Source organism: Ambystoma mexicanum, chromosome 3q, assembly GCF_040938575.1.
Source record: "Ambystoma mexicanum isolate Mex_15411 chromosome 3q, UKY_AmexF1_1, whole genome shotgun sequence".
NCBI classification, from domain to species: domain Eukaryota; kingdom Metazoa; phylum Chordata; class Amphibia; order Caudata; family Ambystomatidae; genus Ambystoma; species Ambystoma mexicanum.
The window spans coordinates 479,619,240-479,638,945 of record NC_090926.1 but is presented as its reverse complement, the minus strand read 5'-3'; the positions used below and the strand labels follow the sequence as shown (position 1 = coordinate 479,638,945).

Below are 19,706 nucleotides of genomic sequence, written 5' to 3'. Positions count from 1 at the left end.
CCATGTGAACCAGCTGAGGACCTGTCATCCTTGAAATGCCCTTCATCAAATTAATTCCTCCTCCCGATGAGACACCAGTGAACAGACTGGAATCTGCTTTAAAATGGTCAGTAAGAATATTTAACTGAAATGATGAGTGATTGTAGAATGTTGACAATAGAATATAATTTAATTATGTTTGTAACATTGTGTAAACATTAGATTAAGAAATAGGAAGATGAAAGTAATATCTAAAATGAAAACTCCTTATTAAGTGAAACTGAATTAGCCTTTTCATTTCTTTCTTATAGTAATTCATTTCAAATTCCTTTCAGCGTTTCCAGGACGAAAGAGGGACTACAGAGGGAAATGGCAGATGTGCTGTAAACACCTCACCCCAATGAATGGAGGTGAGGATTTTAGTATCCTTATCCAATGAAATTGAGACGGAACTGAAACCACTGTGTCAACAGATGAGAATATCACACCAGACCAAGAAGACTTGTAACCTACTGTGCTATCTGAGAGCAGCTTTACATCAACATGTGGACACATGTTATTTTATCCACTGGGGTGTAGCTCGTTGGAATTATGCACTTATTGTTATGAATTATTCTTAAATTGTACCCTATTGGTTTGGATCTTGATTTACAGTGTGATTTACGCTTGAAGAAGGGGTTTGAGTCCTTGAACCGTGTTAAGCATGAATGTGATTGTTGGGTCTCCACAGGAAACGGCCATTTAAAGCTTTTGCGTTATTTATTGTTTATTGACGGGATTAAACCATATTGGTTCAGTTAAATAATCTGCATTTGACTTTGTATGTTTAGTCTACATTGCAATTTCAGCTGAGCATTCAGCAATCAAGTGTGCGGCCGGTGACAGAGTTCATAATTTGGACTCTTTTATTCTCGATACATAAATGGCCATACATTTATTTAGACACATAGACCCATGTACTATCTGGATCCTGACTGCATAAAAGGTGCACCAGTTCTAGTGCAGAACTGCACCGTATTAGCACTAGGGTAAAGTGTGCCCTAGTGCAACATCATTGGGGCCGTATCAGCAAACATTTACACCTTGCATGGTAAGCAGTGATCCCAGTTGAAGTTAAAGCAGGTCAACGAGGGTTTCATTTCATTTGTGATTGCTGCTTGCCAATGTGAGCATGACAAGAGAAACTCATAAACAAAAGTATGCTGGCTGGCATCCCAGCATGCCAGGCCGCATTTTCTCGCTTTGCATAGCGGGGTTCACGCTTGTAGGCTGTCTTTTGGGCTTTATAATGGCACCTATTGGGGCCGTATTACCAAACATTTACAATGTGAGAAGTGTAGTTTTTCATGGTATAAGCACTACTGAAACAATCGCCCTAGCGCAAAAGAAATCCACTTTCAATGCAGTTTGCACATGGGCAACGTTTGCCATACTTCTGATGCCATTCTCTATTAGTGCTCGGGCAATGTTTGTCCTGGTGCAAAATGCAGTGAATGTGCATCATTTTTTTCAATATGGAGAATTTTGCCCTACTGCTTATGCCATGATAAATTGCACTTTTTATGGTGCAAATGTTTTCTTATTCGCCCCAAAGTCTTTTGCAATAGTGCTAATATGGTGCCACTTTGTACTTGCCTCTTTGAAAGGTTTGTCTAGTCTGCCCCCTGGACTTCTTCAAAATACACAGCTGCTGATGTAACAGGGGTGTAACAAAATAAAACAGATACATTCCTGTCCAACCATTACCTCATCACCTACCACGTTTCGATTCACTGGTAGACCCAGACTTATAAATTGAATTCACACTTCCCATCAATAAATACAATGAGTGATTTGGCCTTCTCCTATGGTTTGGAAATTCATGTAGGGTCCTCAGTAATGCATCTTAACCTCCACCTAGAAAATGCACATGGGTTTCTGTTTTGGCTGACTCCTCCATCCTCAAAATGCATTTGAGGTCTCAGTGATGTTGCTTTCTCCTAAGTCTAATAAATACACAAGGGCTTTTCATAGCTTTTACTTTCCCATTGCCTAGTACAAGCATTGAGGGTTGCACAGTTTTGCGCTTGCCTCCCGCTCCCAAATGCTCGTGGGTTTCTCCGTGTGTTAGCCTTCTCCTAAGCTAACTACATGCACACGTTTTTAAAAAGAAAAAAGTCTTGCCATTTGCTCAGCCTGATAAATGCAATTGGGCTTCTCAATGTTATAGCATTTCCTATGTATGGTAAATGCATGCTATGTTCCCAGTGTTTTGGTAAGCCTGTATGGCTTGTAAATGCTCATGTAGTTCTCAGTGTTTTTGCCTATCTGCCCTTGCCAACGCACATGGGGTTGTAAGTGATTGTACCTTCCCTCAAGACTAAAAAATGCAACACCTCCTCCCACAATTCACAAATGCAAGTGGGTTTTTACTGCCCATTCACAAACAATTCACCCCATCCATCCTCAAATAATGTGCCCCCATGCCCCTCACCAAAAAATCCAACCTCTATCTACCTAACCCTTGGTGAAACCCATTGAGATTCTTCCAGTTCGAATTTTGCCTAAACCGTCCTGCACAGTGTATTTGATTACCTAATCTTTCTGTGGCTCCAGTTATCATACATTGACTTAAATGCAGCTCAGTAAATATGTAGATTCTTTTAAAATGCACAGTTTAAAATGAATAGCCAAAATACAGTGTGATATTCCTACCTGTATTGGATGTTATTGTTTCACTTGACACTGTTTGGCCTACCAGGTCATACTGGAGAAGGCTTGACGATTCCTTTGATACATCAACCGAGTTAAGAAGTCCCCTCTGCCAAGTGTACATGATTTCACTTTTGGGGTAGGCATCTGGGATGCAGGATAAAAGAGAAGAAGAGCATAGGCATCATTTTCAATGGAAAACTGAAATGTATGTGAATAAATAACCCTAAAATGCTTAGCATAACAGTGATTATTCATATGTTAGAAATGCTCTCTGAAAATACTTTCTTGTAAAACGTAATGTGGGTTATGTAAAATGATACAATATGATTGATGCAGATTATATATGCGCTGATGTTATGTCTTTTTGTATTTATACTAACATCTGTGTGCTTTATAATTGTCTAATAACATTGACTGTTTTTGGAAATTTTATATTTCTAGACAATGAGTGTTGGTGTATTTTTTCAAGATCTACTTCAAATTGTTCCGAGTTGTGTTATTATTGACACATTCGATGTAACCTTTGTACATCTGTGCATTTTTTAACTATGTGTATGTTCGACTGCGCTGATATGTAGAAAGTGGACATTGAAGCCACAGATCATGTATATTCAGTCATTAAAACACATAAAGCATTATTCTACATATGATATAATGTTCTAGATACCCTTTAAGTTAATGAAGACATGGGAGTATGCCCACTGGACATCCTCATGCACAGCTGCTGACTTTGAGAACACTCACAAATCATCAACCCTCGTACTTTCACTGAGATTGTCATTCACTCACAGTTACCAGCATGCTAACATCATGCAGGGATGGCCAACAGGATACTTGCACAAACCCACATACCAAATACGCCACGCTCACAGGATACAAGGATACACCAGCCTGTGTCTGTGACATTGGTTGCATGTCTCTGTACAGGCTGCTGATTGTCATTTTTGAGATGCTTAATGATGCGCTGTTTAACCTGCTAAAAACCGTCATTATTTCAAATGTCTTTTAATGTGTTCATTGTTTGCAATCATGCTCAATATAGTAATTGTTTTTAATCCTGCCTGGTGTGGTTATTATATTTGTTTCGACGTAATAATGCATTGTATTGACTTTGACTTGAATGTTCTTTACGTATCATTCTACCTGAAATGTTATTGTTTTTAATCTTGGCATATCTGGTTATTGTTGTAAATACCTTCCAAGCATGGTCCTGCCGGAGTCTGAGTGCAGTTATTTGTGTTTGAGAGAACACTACTGTTCAACAGATGATGGGGAAGGAGCTAATCATGGGGCATGAGGGGCACACCAGTGTGAACTGGTCTGCCATAGTTGGGGCAGGACACACTTAAGACATGTACCTGCAAGATGAGGGGAGGGGCAGCTAATGTGTCTTTCGACTAGATTACAAATAATCCTTGCACATGCATTGTTTTTAATTCATTTTGTGAATGCTTTATTACATTTGGAAGGTATTGAGCCTGTGAAAGGTATTGAACATGTATCAATCACAAGAGGCATTCAGCAGTTTGTCTGCTGAATGCCTCGTGTGATTGATAAAGGAACACATATCACTGGGGCTTTAACTACAAGGTAGCAGGGTCCGCTGTTATCACTGTATCAGGATGGCTACCTCAAATTATGTTAGATTCCACCTAAAGGACTATCCATACATTCCCAGATTACTGGATCTAACAATCAGTGCTGTAAGGCGCAAAGAACTGAAAGGTCGAGCAGATTAAATCAGTATGTAGCAAATATATACATTAAAAAAAACAACTATGCATAGGTCTGGCTCCAGAGTATCCTTATGAAAAAAAGTTGAATTGAGTGAGTGGTAACAACTATTGCATTCTTATTGTTAGGTATATTTTAATTACTTAGTTGTTATATTTTAGTCACTACAGATGTTTATACTGTAGAATCACAATATAAAATCACACACATAACGTGTGTAGAAATACAATATGCAATCTAAAAAAATAGAGTTTCTATGGTTGTTTCAATGCAAAACATCAGCTTATTCTACAGTAAAGTTACAATATGAATAACAATCCGTACTTGCATTTCAATTACAATCACATTACAGTAACACGTTAAGATAAGTAATTGTACAATGATAGAATCAGTTCTGAACATCAATATCTGTCTAGAATATGTGTAAAATAACTTTAATATTAATCCACATCCAAGTGATATGGTAAATTAAAATGAGGTCACTATCCTTTAAGTAGCCATTCCAAACTACTTCACTAAACTCATGTCTTACTGGAGCAATACCACATGAAAATACAGCTGTCTTTCGTTGGGGAAGTAAGCGGTTGAGCGTTTTCATGTCATGAGTAAGTGTTTATTTGTCTCCAGTACCAGGTTCCCGCAGGTCTGCAGTACCTATTGTTCTGAGGAATTCCTTCACTAGCTCCCATTACTTCCATTGTGATACATTTTAGTTTAAGGTATAATTTTGTTATGTGATTCATTGGGAATCCCTTGCTACATAATGGAGTATCATGTGTAAGGGGATAGAGAAGTGCTCATGCAGTTGCGTACCAAATTCATGCTTATTTGCTTTCAATCCATGCCATACATTTTCTTTAGAGCATATTTGACTCCAGGTGATTATTTCTTTGTCAAGAATTCCCAAAGTAGTGTTACTCGGGCACTCATGAGAATCAATGGTCATAACACTTTATTATGCAGTAGGGAGCCTAGAGCGGCATGTGTTAGCTTCCAATGTAATATGAAGTGTCGAACTTTCAACAAAATGCTTATGCTGATAATCCCAAATTCTGGATAAGGATATTCTATAGGGAGATTTGTAAAACACGTCCTAATGCTTCTTAGACAAGATGCGTCTAGATTCTCAAACTTAGGCTGATGTTTACGACCCATCTGCTCCATGTAATATGACTGGAGGAATGTTAACCCTAAAAGCCTCTATCACAGTCTTCAAGGGATAGCCACAAAGTTCTTCTAGCAATGGCTAGCATTCTCCAACCTGTTGTCAGGCCTTAATCTTGACCTTTCCTGTTTGTGATTTCAATTAGCAAACCAAGATAGTCATATTGTGACATTGTTTCCAAAGGCTGTGTTTCTTTGTACCAACAGTATTTCTTTGCCCTCTTTTTGCATCCATATTGGAATGTCATTGGTTTTCTTTCAGTAGTGCTAATAAATAGACCATGTGTAGTAGATTATGTGTGCAAATCATCCAGCAGTTGTTGGAGGACAGCAGGGGTGCAGTCTAGGAGAACCAAGTTGTCTGCATACCATAGCCTTTGAATGTGTTGCTTACCGAACCTGAGGGGAAACACTGTGTTAGAAACTAATGAGTCAGCAAGGTCTGAGAGATACAAATTAAAAAAACACCCGGGTCAGTATGGAAAACCATCCTTTTCTCTGATGTGGCTATCCATTCGATCTGCTAGGTCAACTGCATGGGACAACCTGATTCTAACACTTATCTCTGAAAACAGTGTGATTATTATCCTAAGTAATCCCATCGGAATGTCCAATGCGACTAACTTATTTCATAGGACTTCACAAATTACCTTGTCAAATGCTGAGCTGTAGTCAACAAATGCGACAAATAGTGTCTGATTTAATACTATCCATGAATATTCTATACACTAAAACTAACATTTTTAGAAGTTATATTCCCATTTTGAAAACTGGTCTTGTTTATAGGAATTATTTTATGCAATGTTGCCCATTCAGTCAGCTCCAATAATAGAACTCAAGCAAAAATATTACCAGGAACATCTAGCACAGCTAGCATACTGTCTCTTCTTCTAGACCGGGACAAGTATGCTCTACCTCCAAGATTTTGGTAGGGAACCAAAGTAACCAATTGCAGCAAATAACATGTGCAAAATCTTTCCCCACAATGTTGGATTCAGCATAATTAGTGCAATGCATAGCCCTTCAGGACCTGGTGTGCAAGATATTTTTAGAGTAGTATTGATGGCCATAAGTTCTTCTACTTTTAGGTGTAAATCCATCTTGAAGAGTTCAGGATAAAATTAAGGGACACATTCAACAGCCTGACAATAGTTTTGCCTGCATGTATAACTCAAGGTTCTTTAGAGGCTCATGTAACAGGGACAAAGCTAAACTATGAGGCCTCCAGAAGACCTGTGTTTTATTGCTGCTAATTTCCAAGAAGAACTCTTGCCATGGTGTCTGAGTTTGCTTTTTTGCGATGATCTCTAAGCAAGGTGAAGTAACAAACACGTTGGGTTCCAACAGACCAGCTATCATCCAAACTGGTCATATTTGACCAGCCAATCAGCCTACGGTCAAAATGATGTATAGGATGTTAGGTATACTGTCTTTCCTGGAACTGCCACAAAAACAAACCGTAGCTCATGCCTTTACAGCAGATCTGCTTCTGTGTGATTGAATATTGCATACTTACAGCTCCCGAACTTCAGCGGGCAAGCGTGCCCATCCATGGGAAAATTTATGAGCAACATTGGACATGCTGCATTTATTGTGAGCCTGAAAAACATCAAAGGACAATTCTTTGTCATTATAATTCAGAAATAAAATAAATAAATAAATACAATGAGCGTGGGCCATGCCTGGACCTACTTCATTGTGTACAGAATACTTCCATTCTGAGTGATTCTCAATAGCTTGTTGGGAGTGGTCATAGCATGAGATATGGATCGTTTGCCATTGCGGAAGAAGGTGTCCGGGGTCCATATCTGACTGGCCATTAAATTGTTCAGCTTCAGAATTGATATAGGCCCATTGAACTTCAACCTCTCATCATCCCATGTCTGACGAAAGAAAACATCCATTGTGTACTCCTATGAGAAAACAATGTCAGCAATTATTGTTCTGGCACAAAGCCATTTTACAAGACATTTGTCTGCATAGCTTTATGAAAAATATTAAAATCAGGACTGTAGGTGGATCAGCTACATCAGCAGCAGCAGGACATACATAAGGCTAATTAAGCAATAGAACCCAAGGAGGGGAAGCATTACCTTTAAGGTAATACCTCTCAGGCGATAGAAGCCCAAGCAAAGCCTCCTCATGTTAGATTGTTATTAGTACCCTGTCACATCTTACCATGGTACTAGTAGCATTTTTTCTCCAGTTGAGAAACAGTGTTCAAACAGTTTTTCAACTGGAGAAAAAAGGGAAAGAAATGGGTGTCAGGGATCAGGGAGAAGGGTGTATATATAGTCCTTTATCCCTTTCCATTGTGACCATTAAAAATATAGAATAAAAGTAAACAAACACAATGGTTGCCCTGATATGGTGCAAAGGGACTACATGTAGTCCCTTCTGCCTTTCCTTGGCAGCCATTAAAAAAACAAATTAAAAAGTAAACAAAATATATAGCCACCACGGATGGGTGAGAAGGGACAACATGTTATCCCTTCTCCCTTTCCATGGCGGCCATTGAAAAAAGTAAACAAAAAAGCTGGCCAAGCACATTGACCCTCCCTGGGTGCTAAGAAGGAAAATCCCAAAGATAAGCCTTCACAATCAATGCTCCTACCCTTTGGAAACCCCCATCCATTGAAAACTCAACATTCCTCCCCTAGCCCTTCTCTCACTGACTGTAAACTATTTTGCACTAACACATATTTCACTACTCTCATGTTGAGTGAACGTTTCACGCCACGCTATAACCTTTCACATCAACATACCATGTTGTCTTCTCTTGTGTGCTTCATAATGTCTGTATCTGCCTGCTACAGTGAGGTCTCAATAAATAAATATCCACAATAAAAGACATTAAAAAAAAGACAGATTGATAGCCCTCTCATAGCATAGCATCGTCACTTGTTAATAAGGTTCTGTAAGTATGTGTTTCTTAGCAGTATTTTAGCGAGATCACATATTTTACCTTCTGCTTATATGGCTTCATTGGGTAAAGTTCAACCCGCACCCCCAAAACAAACAATAAAGGAAGGAAGGAAGGAAGTTAGTTTAAAATGTACATGAATATTATTGATTAAATAATACATACCAAAACATATTACAATTAATATTTACATAATACATAAGTACATTAAGAAAAGTAATGTATGTGTTAGAGAAATAGTGCTTAATCAAATGAATTTTTGTGTATATGTTGTTTCTTAAATGTATATATGTTCTTAGTGTACGCAACTTGACATATGCCATGAAAGCTGTATCCCTGTCATGTATGTTATCATTGTTGCAATACACATTATTTTTCAACTGAAAGATGAACTTGAAGCCTTATTTTTGTATGAGTAAGGCAACAGCTCCCTCGAGCAGCGATAACATGAAATACACATTCTGTTCACCTGGAAAATGAACTTGAAGTCTTATTGTTGTACATGTAAGGGAACAGCTTCCTCTAGCGGTGGTAACAGGAAGAGCAGGCAGGACGACTTCAGACAAAAATACACCTGGCCTTTTATTATATAGTATGACAGTGTTACTCCATAAATACATATAATATTTACCAGTTATATAATGTGTTTTGGTGGGGAGGCCGGATTCCAGGCAGGATAAAAAGTGAGAGTAATATGCTATGCAGTGGTGGGCAGACAGGGTGTTAGTTTGGTGGTTTTTGGTACAGGAGGGGGAGGAGAATGCAGGAGAACAGGTATGGGTGTTTGCCATTCCAGACTGTGTTTAGCTCTTAGACTGACAACAGACCTCCTGACTCAGCTATTGCTTAGTTCTATCAATTACTGTTCTAGTTTTCTCACCTATTTACATTGCTTTAAATCTTAAATTGTAATGGGAATGGGAGGAGATGTAGTCTCAAATCTCAGCTTTTCAATTCCACCAAATATTATTATCTTGGTCAAATAATTTCATAAATTTACTACACTTGGTAAGTGGGTGACGTTCTCTGGGGCCCAGGTCTCTAGGAAACCACAACAATATCTGAAGGTTAGGCTGCATACAGGGAAACATTGAACTGTATTATGTATATACAATGACATTGCTGTATGGAGTTTCAGAACATAACTTTGTTCAATAATTATTGAATGCCTCAATGAACAAATCTGACAACAATTTTACAATAACATTTTGAGGTAGCTGCCCCTGCATGGACAATTTGAGGATGTTCATGGACACAATCAAATGTAAACAAAATGTTGTTTTGATACTGTTTTCAACAACTTTTATCACAGGGTTTACTCATAGGGAAAATATAATATCTTACAAATGACCACTTGGATTTTTAAGGATTGTAGTCTGCTCCTCGATATTATCATGAATTGGTACACCCAAAAAAAATTCAAAAATGAAAATTGGATGCCCTATTTTTGAGATATTAACACTTTAGGATGCATCTATATATGATGCATGTGTAGAATGAATGTGCATCTTTCATATGAACTGTACACATAAATGGAAAAGATGTACATTTTGCAAATAAAAACTCACATCAAAGTTAGGACTCGATTTGATGTCAGTTTGCTCACAATGAATTCCAGCCTCTATACAAAATGTACAAATACATGCACAGTATAAACATTACACAAGATCAGAATGAATGTACAGTTTTGACACACAATGTACACCTACATGTAGAGTATGTACATTAGTATTGTATTGAGTGTTGATTTTGGATGGATGCGGATTGGTTTGGAATGTATGAGGACAGAGTGAATGATCGAATGTTGCGATGTGTATGTATGACTGAGAGAATGTTGTGTTGCTGGAAATCAAACTATAGGCACTTGGAAAGACATAGCCTGGGTAGTGGGAACAATTGCGTTCCTGTCCTATGTCTTAAAGGGTTTTGATATCATCTCAATAAAGGAACTCAGCATGTACTTACCTGCAGTGTGCAGAAGTGTCCTTGATAACAATTGCACATGCTCAGAATGAATGTACAGCTTTCATACAAAATGTGCATGTGCATGCAGAATATGTATATTACACACACATATGCTATGGTGGTCAGTCATAATTTCGAAAAAATAATGTCAAAAAAATAATGTAAAAAAAAAAAAGTTGAATTCCGTTTTTTTAAATTATATATTTATTTTGGGGTCCGGGAGTAAAATAAAATGGGTAAAACAAAAAAAAAAATTAAAAAAGGGGGGTGGGGTGGAACCTCCCATTTAAAAAAAAAACGTATTGAAAAAAAAATTTGACTATAAACCGTATGCTACTATACATTGTGAGAAACCTAAAGGTGTCTCCCTAGCTAGTCCACGGGGATCTGTCATCCAGGTGGCCAGAACACAGCTATTGCTATTGGATTCAGTTCCTGGGGGTGGACCATGGAGGGAGGATCAGCTGGATGGGGGGGGTCCTTGTGGAGTGGGGGTGGGACACCAACGGGTGAGACGCAGTATCCCACTTCTTCTTTCAACACATTTTCCCCATCCTACCATGTAGGACATTCCAAAACACTGCCCCACATTTTCCACATGAACACTTTTGTACAATACGAAAGACTATGGAGTAACACAAGGGCAATTTACCTGACGTGTCCCAATACCAGGTTCAGGCAAAGTCAAGCAATAGACCAGAATCACGCACACCTAACGGCCCTTTCCCTTCCCCACAGGGATAAAAGGTGGAGCACAAGAGCACAATACGAGCAAGCCACTCTGCACGACGTAAGAGCTAACTCAGCACGGCTGTTCAAGAGGAGGAGAAAGACGGTGCAGACCGAGGAGGAGACAAGGAGAGAAGTGACCTTGCCCCATCTGTGCCAAGCCTGTGAAAACTCTGCAAATTGAAACATAAGACCGCGAACAAAGGCCAGCGTTTGCTGCAGCAGAAGCCTACAGTATGTGAGACCCTCCTCCACTGATAACCAAGCCGGGGAAGGACACTGGTCTGGGAGGTACCAACCTTGAATCCAAGGATAAAGAAAGGCAAATGTTTCATCACAGCCAGTGAGTCGAGGGGAGGATCAATTAGAAATCTAACTGTGTTGACCGGAAAATAGCCAACGGCTAATTTGAACTCTGAGAACCAAAAATGGGGGAAACCCAGCAACAGAGGGGCAGGCACCACGTGGGTGCTCAGGCAAGAAACTCTGAGCAATTACCCGATGCTGGAGAGACTACCATAACCAGAAGCCCTTAGGAAGAGGCAAAAAGAGGTCAAAGTGGTAATACAGGGTTCTTGTAAAATGCTCTGTACCATCGAAAGTCTTTGACCGGCCGAGGATTGCGAAAGCTAAGGGAAGGGAATCCTTCAGGGTGAAAAGTTAATACATGAACTGTATATCGGAAAAGTCAGCGAGAGCGAACCCGGTAGAGGGAAACCGACAACAAGGGGCAAAGCCCGAAAGTCTGTTTAAAAAGACATTAAGATTGGTGAAAGCAAGAAGTACTGGAAGACAAGGGGAAGGGGAGTGCCCCTTGTCATTTGGGATCCGTGCCCGGCCGAGGGAGCTCCAAGGGTGGAAAACTATCAACCAAAGTTCACTGAGAAGGAAACTGTCTTGTGAATTTGTTGAATACAATTACTGAGGGGTATGCGCCCAGAAGAGGGGGACCAGGGATGAAGCCATCATCCAAAGTATACGTGACACAGAACTTTGTGTTTGTTTAGTGTGAAAAAAATCAGGCACTCGAGGGAAAAAGACTTTTTTAAAAAATAAACTTTACCATCAAAGAACTTGAAAGCTGGAACGGAACTGTCAGCTCATGCTGGGAAAGCTTGAGTGTGTGCTGGGCCATCTGTTATAAAACTGTCAGCTCATGCTGGGAAAGCTGAGCTTGTGCTGTGCTCCAAAGTCCCACCTTGCCCCATGCTAAAAACATGAGGAAGGGAGACCTCATGGCAATTATATCCTGGGCCTCATTACGACCCAGGCGGTAAGTTACACTCTATGCCAAATTGGAAAAAGTATTTGTTTCACACCCCTGACATATAACTTTTGAGGTTGTTCTGACTTCCAAGGTGTTATCAATGATTACAGACAAATATAAAATATTGCTGGAATGGCCCCCATCCACTTCACTGAAAGCTCCTCAGTCATTCTTGTCCTTCACCAACTTCTACATGCATTTCGTTTGTTCTTTTTTCTTCTTACAGGGCTTACTCAGCTGTCTGTACATTTTCAATGGACAGAGGAAGCGCAAAACACCTTCAGAGTATATAGTTCTGGTATGTAACGGTTAAGTCTTTGCCACAGATTTTTAAAAGGATTTGGGTAGGCAAAAAGTTTGACGAATTTTTAGGGATGGACAAGCCTTTGCAGTTGAGGAAAGTTTCACACACTTTCTCGATGGCCGAAAAGATTTCCAGGCCGTGTTTGCACAGTACCTTTTAAATAAAGAAAGCTGTAGCTGAGGCAATTGTTCCGGGCAATTCAAGCAGATCTTGCTGTTCCGGTTCTTCAGTTGTGGGGACAAGAAGGAGGAAGTCGGGAGGTTCCTTCACTGCCCAGGGAAGTGGCCAAAAGCTGTAGCAAGACGTTGGTTTAAGGTGCGAGTGCCTAAGGTCTCCCTGGTTTCCTTCCCTCTGGCTATCCAGTTTCAACAGCACTCTGAAGAAAATTCGGCCAGAATAGGATGGTGTCCAGGTGGCTTGCGAGTTGGTTGTTCCCACCAAACTCAAGTGAAGAAGTTAACCTTGAAGGGCTTCACTGTCGTCGGAGTTTCAGGCAATTCGTACCTGCAGCAGTAGTTGAAGCAGTCCTCTTCCTTCCTATTCTCTTCGGTTCTTTCATTCCAGTGGTCGACTCTGCTTTCCAAGTCCCAGAGGCCTGCTTTTAAACAGTTTTCCCCCCATTCACTCAGCTTGGCTGTCACTCGCACGTAAGTGTGGCTGTCCTTGCTTGACAGCCAGCTGGCCATTCACACCAGAATGCATTCAGGTCTCCTAGGAGACTAAGCACAGGAAGAGGGCTTCAGCACAGAAGACCGCCAAAGGGCACAAACAAAGGGACCTGGTTTGGCGCGCAGAGACAAACACACAAAGGACTTTTCCTGGTGAAAAAAGATGAGCAGAATCTGTTTTTACAGATAGGTCTGGGGCTCCATATTGAAAAACATGGCTACCCCTGATTTTGAGCTACCGTTGTTAGCAGTTGTGAAAAATCACGGTAGTTGATCTAAACCACTGCCACCAGCCACTTAAAATAGGAAAAGGTATAATTTTACTTTTACATGAGTTTTTTGACTCACGGCAAGCTAGGCAACCCCCCCAGCACTCAAGAGTAAGATAGGGTGTGCTGGGTCAGTAAATTCAAAGAGACTAGTAAAGTCAATTTAACTTCACATGCCCTGGGAGACAGTAGTCATTCTCAGGGAAGGTAGTTAAACCTTTGGAGATTCTGAAAAGACACCCCTGTGCCACTGCACTGAAGGTGCTGTGTGACAGACAGAAAAAGATGATGCCTATGGAGTTGCTTTAAACTCCATAACCAAAGAACACAGAAAGAAGAAACACACATTGAAAATTAAAAGATCAAAGCCCCAAAATATAGCAAAAGAGCTAGAGGGCTATAAGGTAGAGGGAATTAAGCACTTGTGTGAGAAATCTCCCTAACAATAGAAAACATGCTACACTTCACTCTTGCCTTTGCATATATGGCAAGTTCTAAGAACCCACTTTATGTTTGTTTTCACTCTGCCACGGGTCTTGAGTGTCAGCTAGTGAATTTTTTAAATATATGCCACACTTTTGCAAGTGTGACCGAGTGTAGTGAGGGAGCCTGAGCCAACCAAGTCTTACGAGTCTGGCGGTAACCAAGCCAGAAAAACCGGCAGGCTACCACCAGACTCGTATTACAATTCCGCCTCTGTGATTCCCGGAATTACCGGGGCATTATGACCCCGGTGACCCGGGAATTCCGGAGGTGGAATTCTGTAAGTTCCCATTCCCATGGAGTCCCATGTTGTAATGGTGCCGGTGTTTCCATGTCCGCCTGCAGGTGGGTGGTGTTAAACCCACCAGGTCAAACCTGGCGGGAGTGACACCTCCCGCCTGCAGGACTCTTAATCAGCCAGTCCGGAAAGAACGGTGGTGGCGGATTTACCACCACCGTTCTTTCCAGACCGGGTGACTCGTAATGAGGCCAACTGTTTTTTATAATAGGTTAAAATGGTGTACACTGTCTGTGAAACATTGGTTAAAAGGGCAATCAATTTGTAATCGGTTTTCTAGGGTAATTCATGAAAATATTCAATAGATAAAAGTCACCAAGAGTGCACAGAAGCATTTTGCAATGCTGACTGCACCTACATATGACAGTATTCCCATATAAGGACATACTCCCCCTCTCTCTTTCTTGTACCGGACCACCTCATGTTTTGTAAGCAACTCAAGACCTGTCTCTTCTCTCCCTCCTTCCCTCTCTGCCTCCCATGCTAACCCTCCCCTTAGTCGCTGAGATTGGCGATCCATTCCCTCAAGAGTTCAATAGGGTCCTGGCCATCAGCCCAATCACCATCATCTTCTGACCCCCCATTCACACATGCATACATACATAGATACATGCAAAATTCACAAAACAAACTTAACTCTGAGTTAGCACCTCCACAGGTCCTGTTTCTGAGATCCTCAAGACTCCCGCACACATCCACGCAAGAACAGAAACCAGGAAGCAGAGAGTGCTTCCTGGATAATGCACTTGCATGCAATGAGCCCAGCCTCTGCACTCCTTCAGCAGGGGTCGCAGAGGCAGTGGCATGTGTGGTTGGGGAGTCACCAGGGATCACAGCTGCGACCCCTTGCAATCCCTAAATGCCATCCATGGAGGCTTCTGGGCCTAAAGAGAATATTACTTTCTATTTCTATTTTGTATTTATATAGCGCTAAAAACCTGGCAGAATAAACTGAATCTGGGAGTAGATGGTACTACAAATAAAGTGTTTCAAAGAAAGCTCACCAGCGAGGCTCTACAGCTTCTATATTTCTTATCTTATGTCACATTATATGCTAAGACGTATTGCAAAAATGTAATACATATCTTATAACACAAAAAAACTCTAACATTCAGTCAGATTTTCTACCAAAGTGATTCAACACATGTTCACCTTTAAATAATGTTGGTCTGAGTATACATTTGGCGGTAGAGGTAAATCATCCTGGGACTGATTTAAAGTGGGAAAGTTCAATTGGAAAGCGCTTTGCAAATCAGGCCTCCTGTATTTCAAAAATACCAGCTGTTTTACGACTTCGCAAAACTCCATGTTTTCTCACTGAACCTCTTTTTAACACCTGCTTTTGTGTGGACGTAATTACCACAACATAAAAGCTTTACCCCGTGTAGTAAGTGCACTAGTAAATGTAGCAATTGCAACATGCTGAAATTGTCACATGTGGTACAAACCAAACCGCTGTAGAATACTATGGGACTCCAATATCGAAAACAATAGAACTAATTAATGACTTGAAATATTGTGTTTATGATATGGATCCAAACGTGGGCCATTACTTCCAGCTTGCTCTATCGTTTGATATCCATTGGGCAGATTGTAATTAGACATATCTAACTCATTGACTGCTCTTTCTTATTTGCCTGTAGTGGGCACTGCTGTGCTGGTGCAAGTCTTCTGCATCCCTATGCAGCAGAACCACTGACCACAAGCCGAGATGGAATCCAAAGTTGAAGCGTCCTCTTGGGTGTGAACAGCACTGAAGAACATTGAGCATTGGAGAGTGCGTGCAATGGTGTGCCACCCATGTCTAACTCTTCTCAGTGATTCTGTCCCTTCTGTACCCACAGTTATGATGAGTCAAGGCATCCTTACATGTGTAAGGTGAAAGCCATTGGAACATATGACACACACAGTTTTCACTGACTTGAAGTGAGTTCTGCCATGCTCACATGAACACGGTAGATGTCTGCTATCCCTGCTTCCATAGCAAACATGGCGGCTGTTCAGTTCAGTGGATTGTCTACTTTTTCCTAGCACAGGAAACACAGACGAAGCCTGTTGGAGTTTTAGGCTGGTATGTGTGGATCAGATTGATGATCCCTGTGGTGCATGCAGTGTTCCTGCAAGCAGCGCAACCCCGTACAAGAACACAGGTGGAGAGTTGCCACCTGTGATTTCCGCACTTGGCGGCGTCTCCTCATGCACCACAGGGAGAGTATTCAGATAGAGGGATTGCACATTTCCTGCCGCATCCGCCTGCGCCAGAATGAGTCTGCAAGTAGTTTATTTCATTTGCCAACACAGCTTGAAAGAGGAAGCTTCAGAAACCTGCTCTAATGTTATTATTTGGTCGGACTCCAGGCTCATCCTGCAAGGTTTACCTGGCCTAACCACTTAAGCATGCATTTAAAACAGAAATGGTCTGAAACGCGTCTGCCACTTTCAATTCTCCTGCTTGTCTTTCCGGATTCCTCACGGCCTTCTCTTCTCCTGCCAATGACTCTATATGATCAGCTGCAGCTGTGCTGTGAAACCGTGCATTGATTCTCCACACTTTAACTTTTGTTTTAATGCCATCACTACATCCTTTATCACCCTAGATTCAATTATCTCCCATTCTCCCATTTACTTGCAAATCAGATTTAAAACCTGACTGAACAACACGGCCTGGCCATTATTCTCATAAACTGTCTGGGTGTTATTTTGTTTTCACTCCGAGCTGCTGGGGGATTCCGGGAAGACAGTGGATGGGATGTGTAGCACCTGCATGTATGTTACTTTAAAAGTTAATTGTTGATGGTATGTGCTTCTCGTGCTTTTTATATTTAACAATTGTGTAACCTGACATGTGTTTTTAGTGGGCTCCCGAAATAAACGTCGTCCATACCAGTGTTCAAGATTCCGAAGAGGACTGAATTGCAGAATGTGCGTCAAATTCTGGGTGACCAGTTAATTCCACCTCAGATAGACACCATATACCCAGTTTTATTCAACAGAATAGTGGTTTCTGGGTGCTATAGTCTCAGATCATTTGAACAAAATTAGACAGAAGCACCTATTAGCATTGATTCGAAAGTGGAACCCAAGGGGAAGCACCATGGAACCATATGCAAGACTGACACCGAGCTGTACAGTGAAAAAAATACCAATTCGCTCATGGGCTCTTACCATCTCCACATCTGACACTGGCCCAAAGCTCGTTACGTAAATGTCAGTTTTGACTTCGGTTGCTGGACCTGCAGAAAATGTAGATTGGAAACAATTTGGTTAGGGCAAATTGCGACAGGCAGAACACATGTATGACTGTCATGACTGAATATGTACAACGGTCCAGTAAGAAAGGACTACAAGTGCAGCATAATAATAAGGTTTGCACTCCTATCAAAGTTGCCTAGCAATAGTAAGTGTATGTTGCCATTTCTCATTTGCATGACATCATATGCAGTTCTGCTATTTTGTTGTAGGTTGTGCCCCTGTCCATCTTTCTTGATGTGAAGCTCAGGCAGCCATTGTTCCATCTTTCTTGATGTGAAGCTCAGGCAGCCATTGTTCCATCTTTCTTGATGTGAAGCTCAGGCAGCCATTGTTCCATCTTTCTTGATGTGAAGCTCAGGCAGCAATAGTACTGATGGTGAAGGTGGAAATTGAAACTAGTCTCAGCCACACATTAAACACAAATTGGGAAAGCCAACAGTCAGGGCTCTGAAACGCTCAAGAGTGCATTTATTCTGTCAGGACTAAAAACATGTACCCTTTACATTTATAATGTAATGTATTGCAATGGGCGTTTGTGTAGCACCTTTAACCATTGATATGCTCTCAATGCGTTGTTAGTTGAACGCCCTTGGGACCAAAGTCCAAATATGGGAAATTTGTCATAGAATGCGTGTGTGCATTTTAGTCGGTATGAAGGAAGGTATGGGTGGTCAAGTCCTTGCTAGTCACCCATGTTGAGCAGGCATGTGGGTGGGCTTAGAGAGGTAGTCTGCAGAGTATGAGCAAGAGATAGTATGTGTGCAGCTAGGCCACATTTATTATTGTAGATAGCTGCTTTCTAATGGCAGAGGTGCTGTGCATTGTTTGTGTAGCAGGGGAGACATTATTTGTGCAGCTAGAACACATTTAATTGTGGGGGATACCCGCATTCTATTGACAGAGGTGTTCAATGCATGAGAAGCAAGAGAAGACACAATTTTGAATGCAATTTTTGGTATTGCTATTTACTGAAAATGTGTTCATACAACATGTTTAATACTCAAACAAGTGACAAATATATAAAATACATGTGTCTCTTTCCTCTATACAGATGTTACAGTAATCATATAACCTAAACCTCAGTGCATCAGTCATAATAACCAAATATACATCATGACAACGAACATATACATACAATCGTTTTCACTTATTGAATGCACCTATACATGAAGTGATTTCCACCTATTCTGTATCTCACACACAGAACTAACACATCTATAGCTATTTAGAAACTCTCGTCTTTGAGCATTTCTTTTTTGGCCACTTTTAATTTGTGGCAAAATCTAACCATTGATTTCTTTCTGCTTCTGTATTTTTCATAGTGAGCTATTGTTTAGTAGTTTAATACGTATTTAATGATAATATCACCAGGACTAAAGCCGCCAGGTGCCAACATTTCACTAAAAATGCACCCTCCAGAAAATCAAACATTTTTCCCAAATATTCTAGGATTGTCGGTAATAATATATAATTATACCCCACCTAGAATATTTGGGGAAAGACTTTTAAGGATCAGGAAAAAAAAATAAGTTTCCTACCTGCCGACTTTTTCCCAGAGACATTATCACATGGAACCGTGTAATATGGGTTGACACCCAGTGTTTCGGCCTTCTGAGCTTCTCTGATGGGATCCTGTGTACCATGTCAGTGAAGCAAAAGGCAGACGTAGTCAGTATTTTTGTTGCCTTTCCAAAGTCACATTCATAAATGTCAGTCTATTTGGTTATATTTCTTCTTAAAATCATGAATAAAAAAAGCAATACCTTTGGTTGCGTATGCCCCACTTGTTTTTCACTTCATATGTAGGCCAATATATTGCTTTAACTGTGTTTCCTGTAATACATAAGAGGCACTATTTAAAATCCACCTAGTGGGTAATACAGCCTCATATTCTATGGTTACCAGCTAACTCACTGATTCATTGTGGATAAGGGCTCATTGATTCCTGTTCAATTCTTACAAATCTCACCAGCACTG

The 19,706-nt window shown here is 40.7% G+C and overlaps 1 protein-coding gene across 1 annotated transcript in view; it reads right to left on the bottom strand.

Annotated features, from left to right (window-relative positions):
• Nucleotides 1-19,706, bottom strand: part of GABRA6 (gamma-aminobutyric acid type A receptor subunit alpha6) — a 493,083-nt gene that overhangs the window by 431,841 nt on the left and 41,536 nt on the right. The window contains exons 3-6 of the mRNA XM_069654273.1: nt 17,643-17,710; nt 7,264-7,484; nt 7,088-7,170; nt 2,674-2,817 (exon numbers count right to left, since the gene is read on the bottom strand). Coding sequence (XP_069510374.1) covers nt 2,674-2,817; nt 7,088-7,170; nt 7,264-7,484; nt 17,643-17,710 — 516 coding nt within the window. The remainder of the gene's footprint in view (nt 1-2,673; nt 2,818-7,087; nt 7,171-7,263; nt 7,485-17,642; nt 17,711-19,706) is intronic.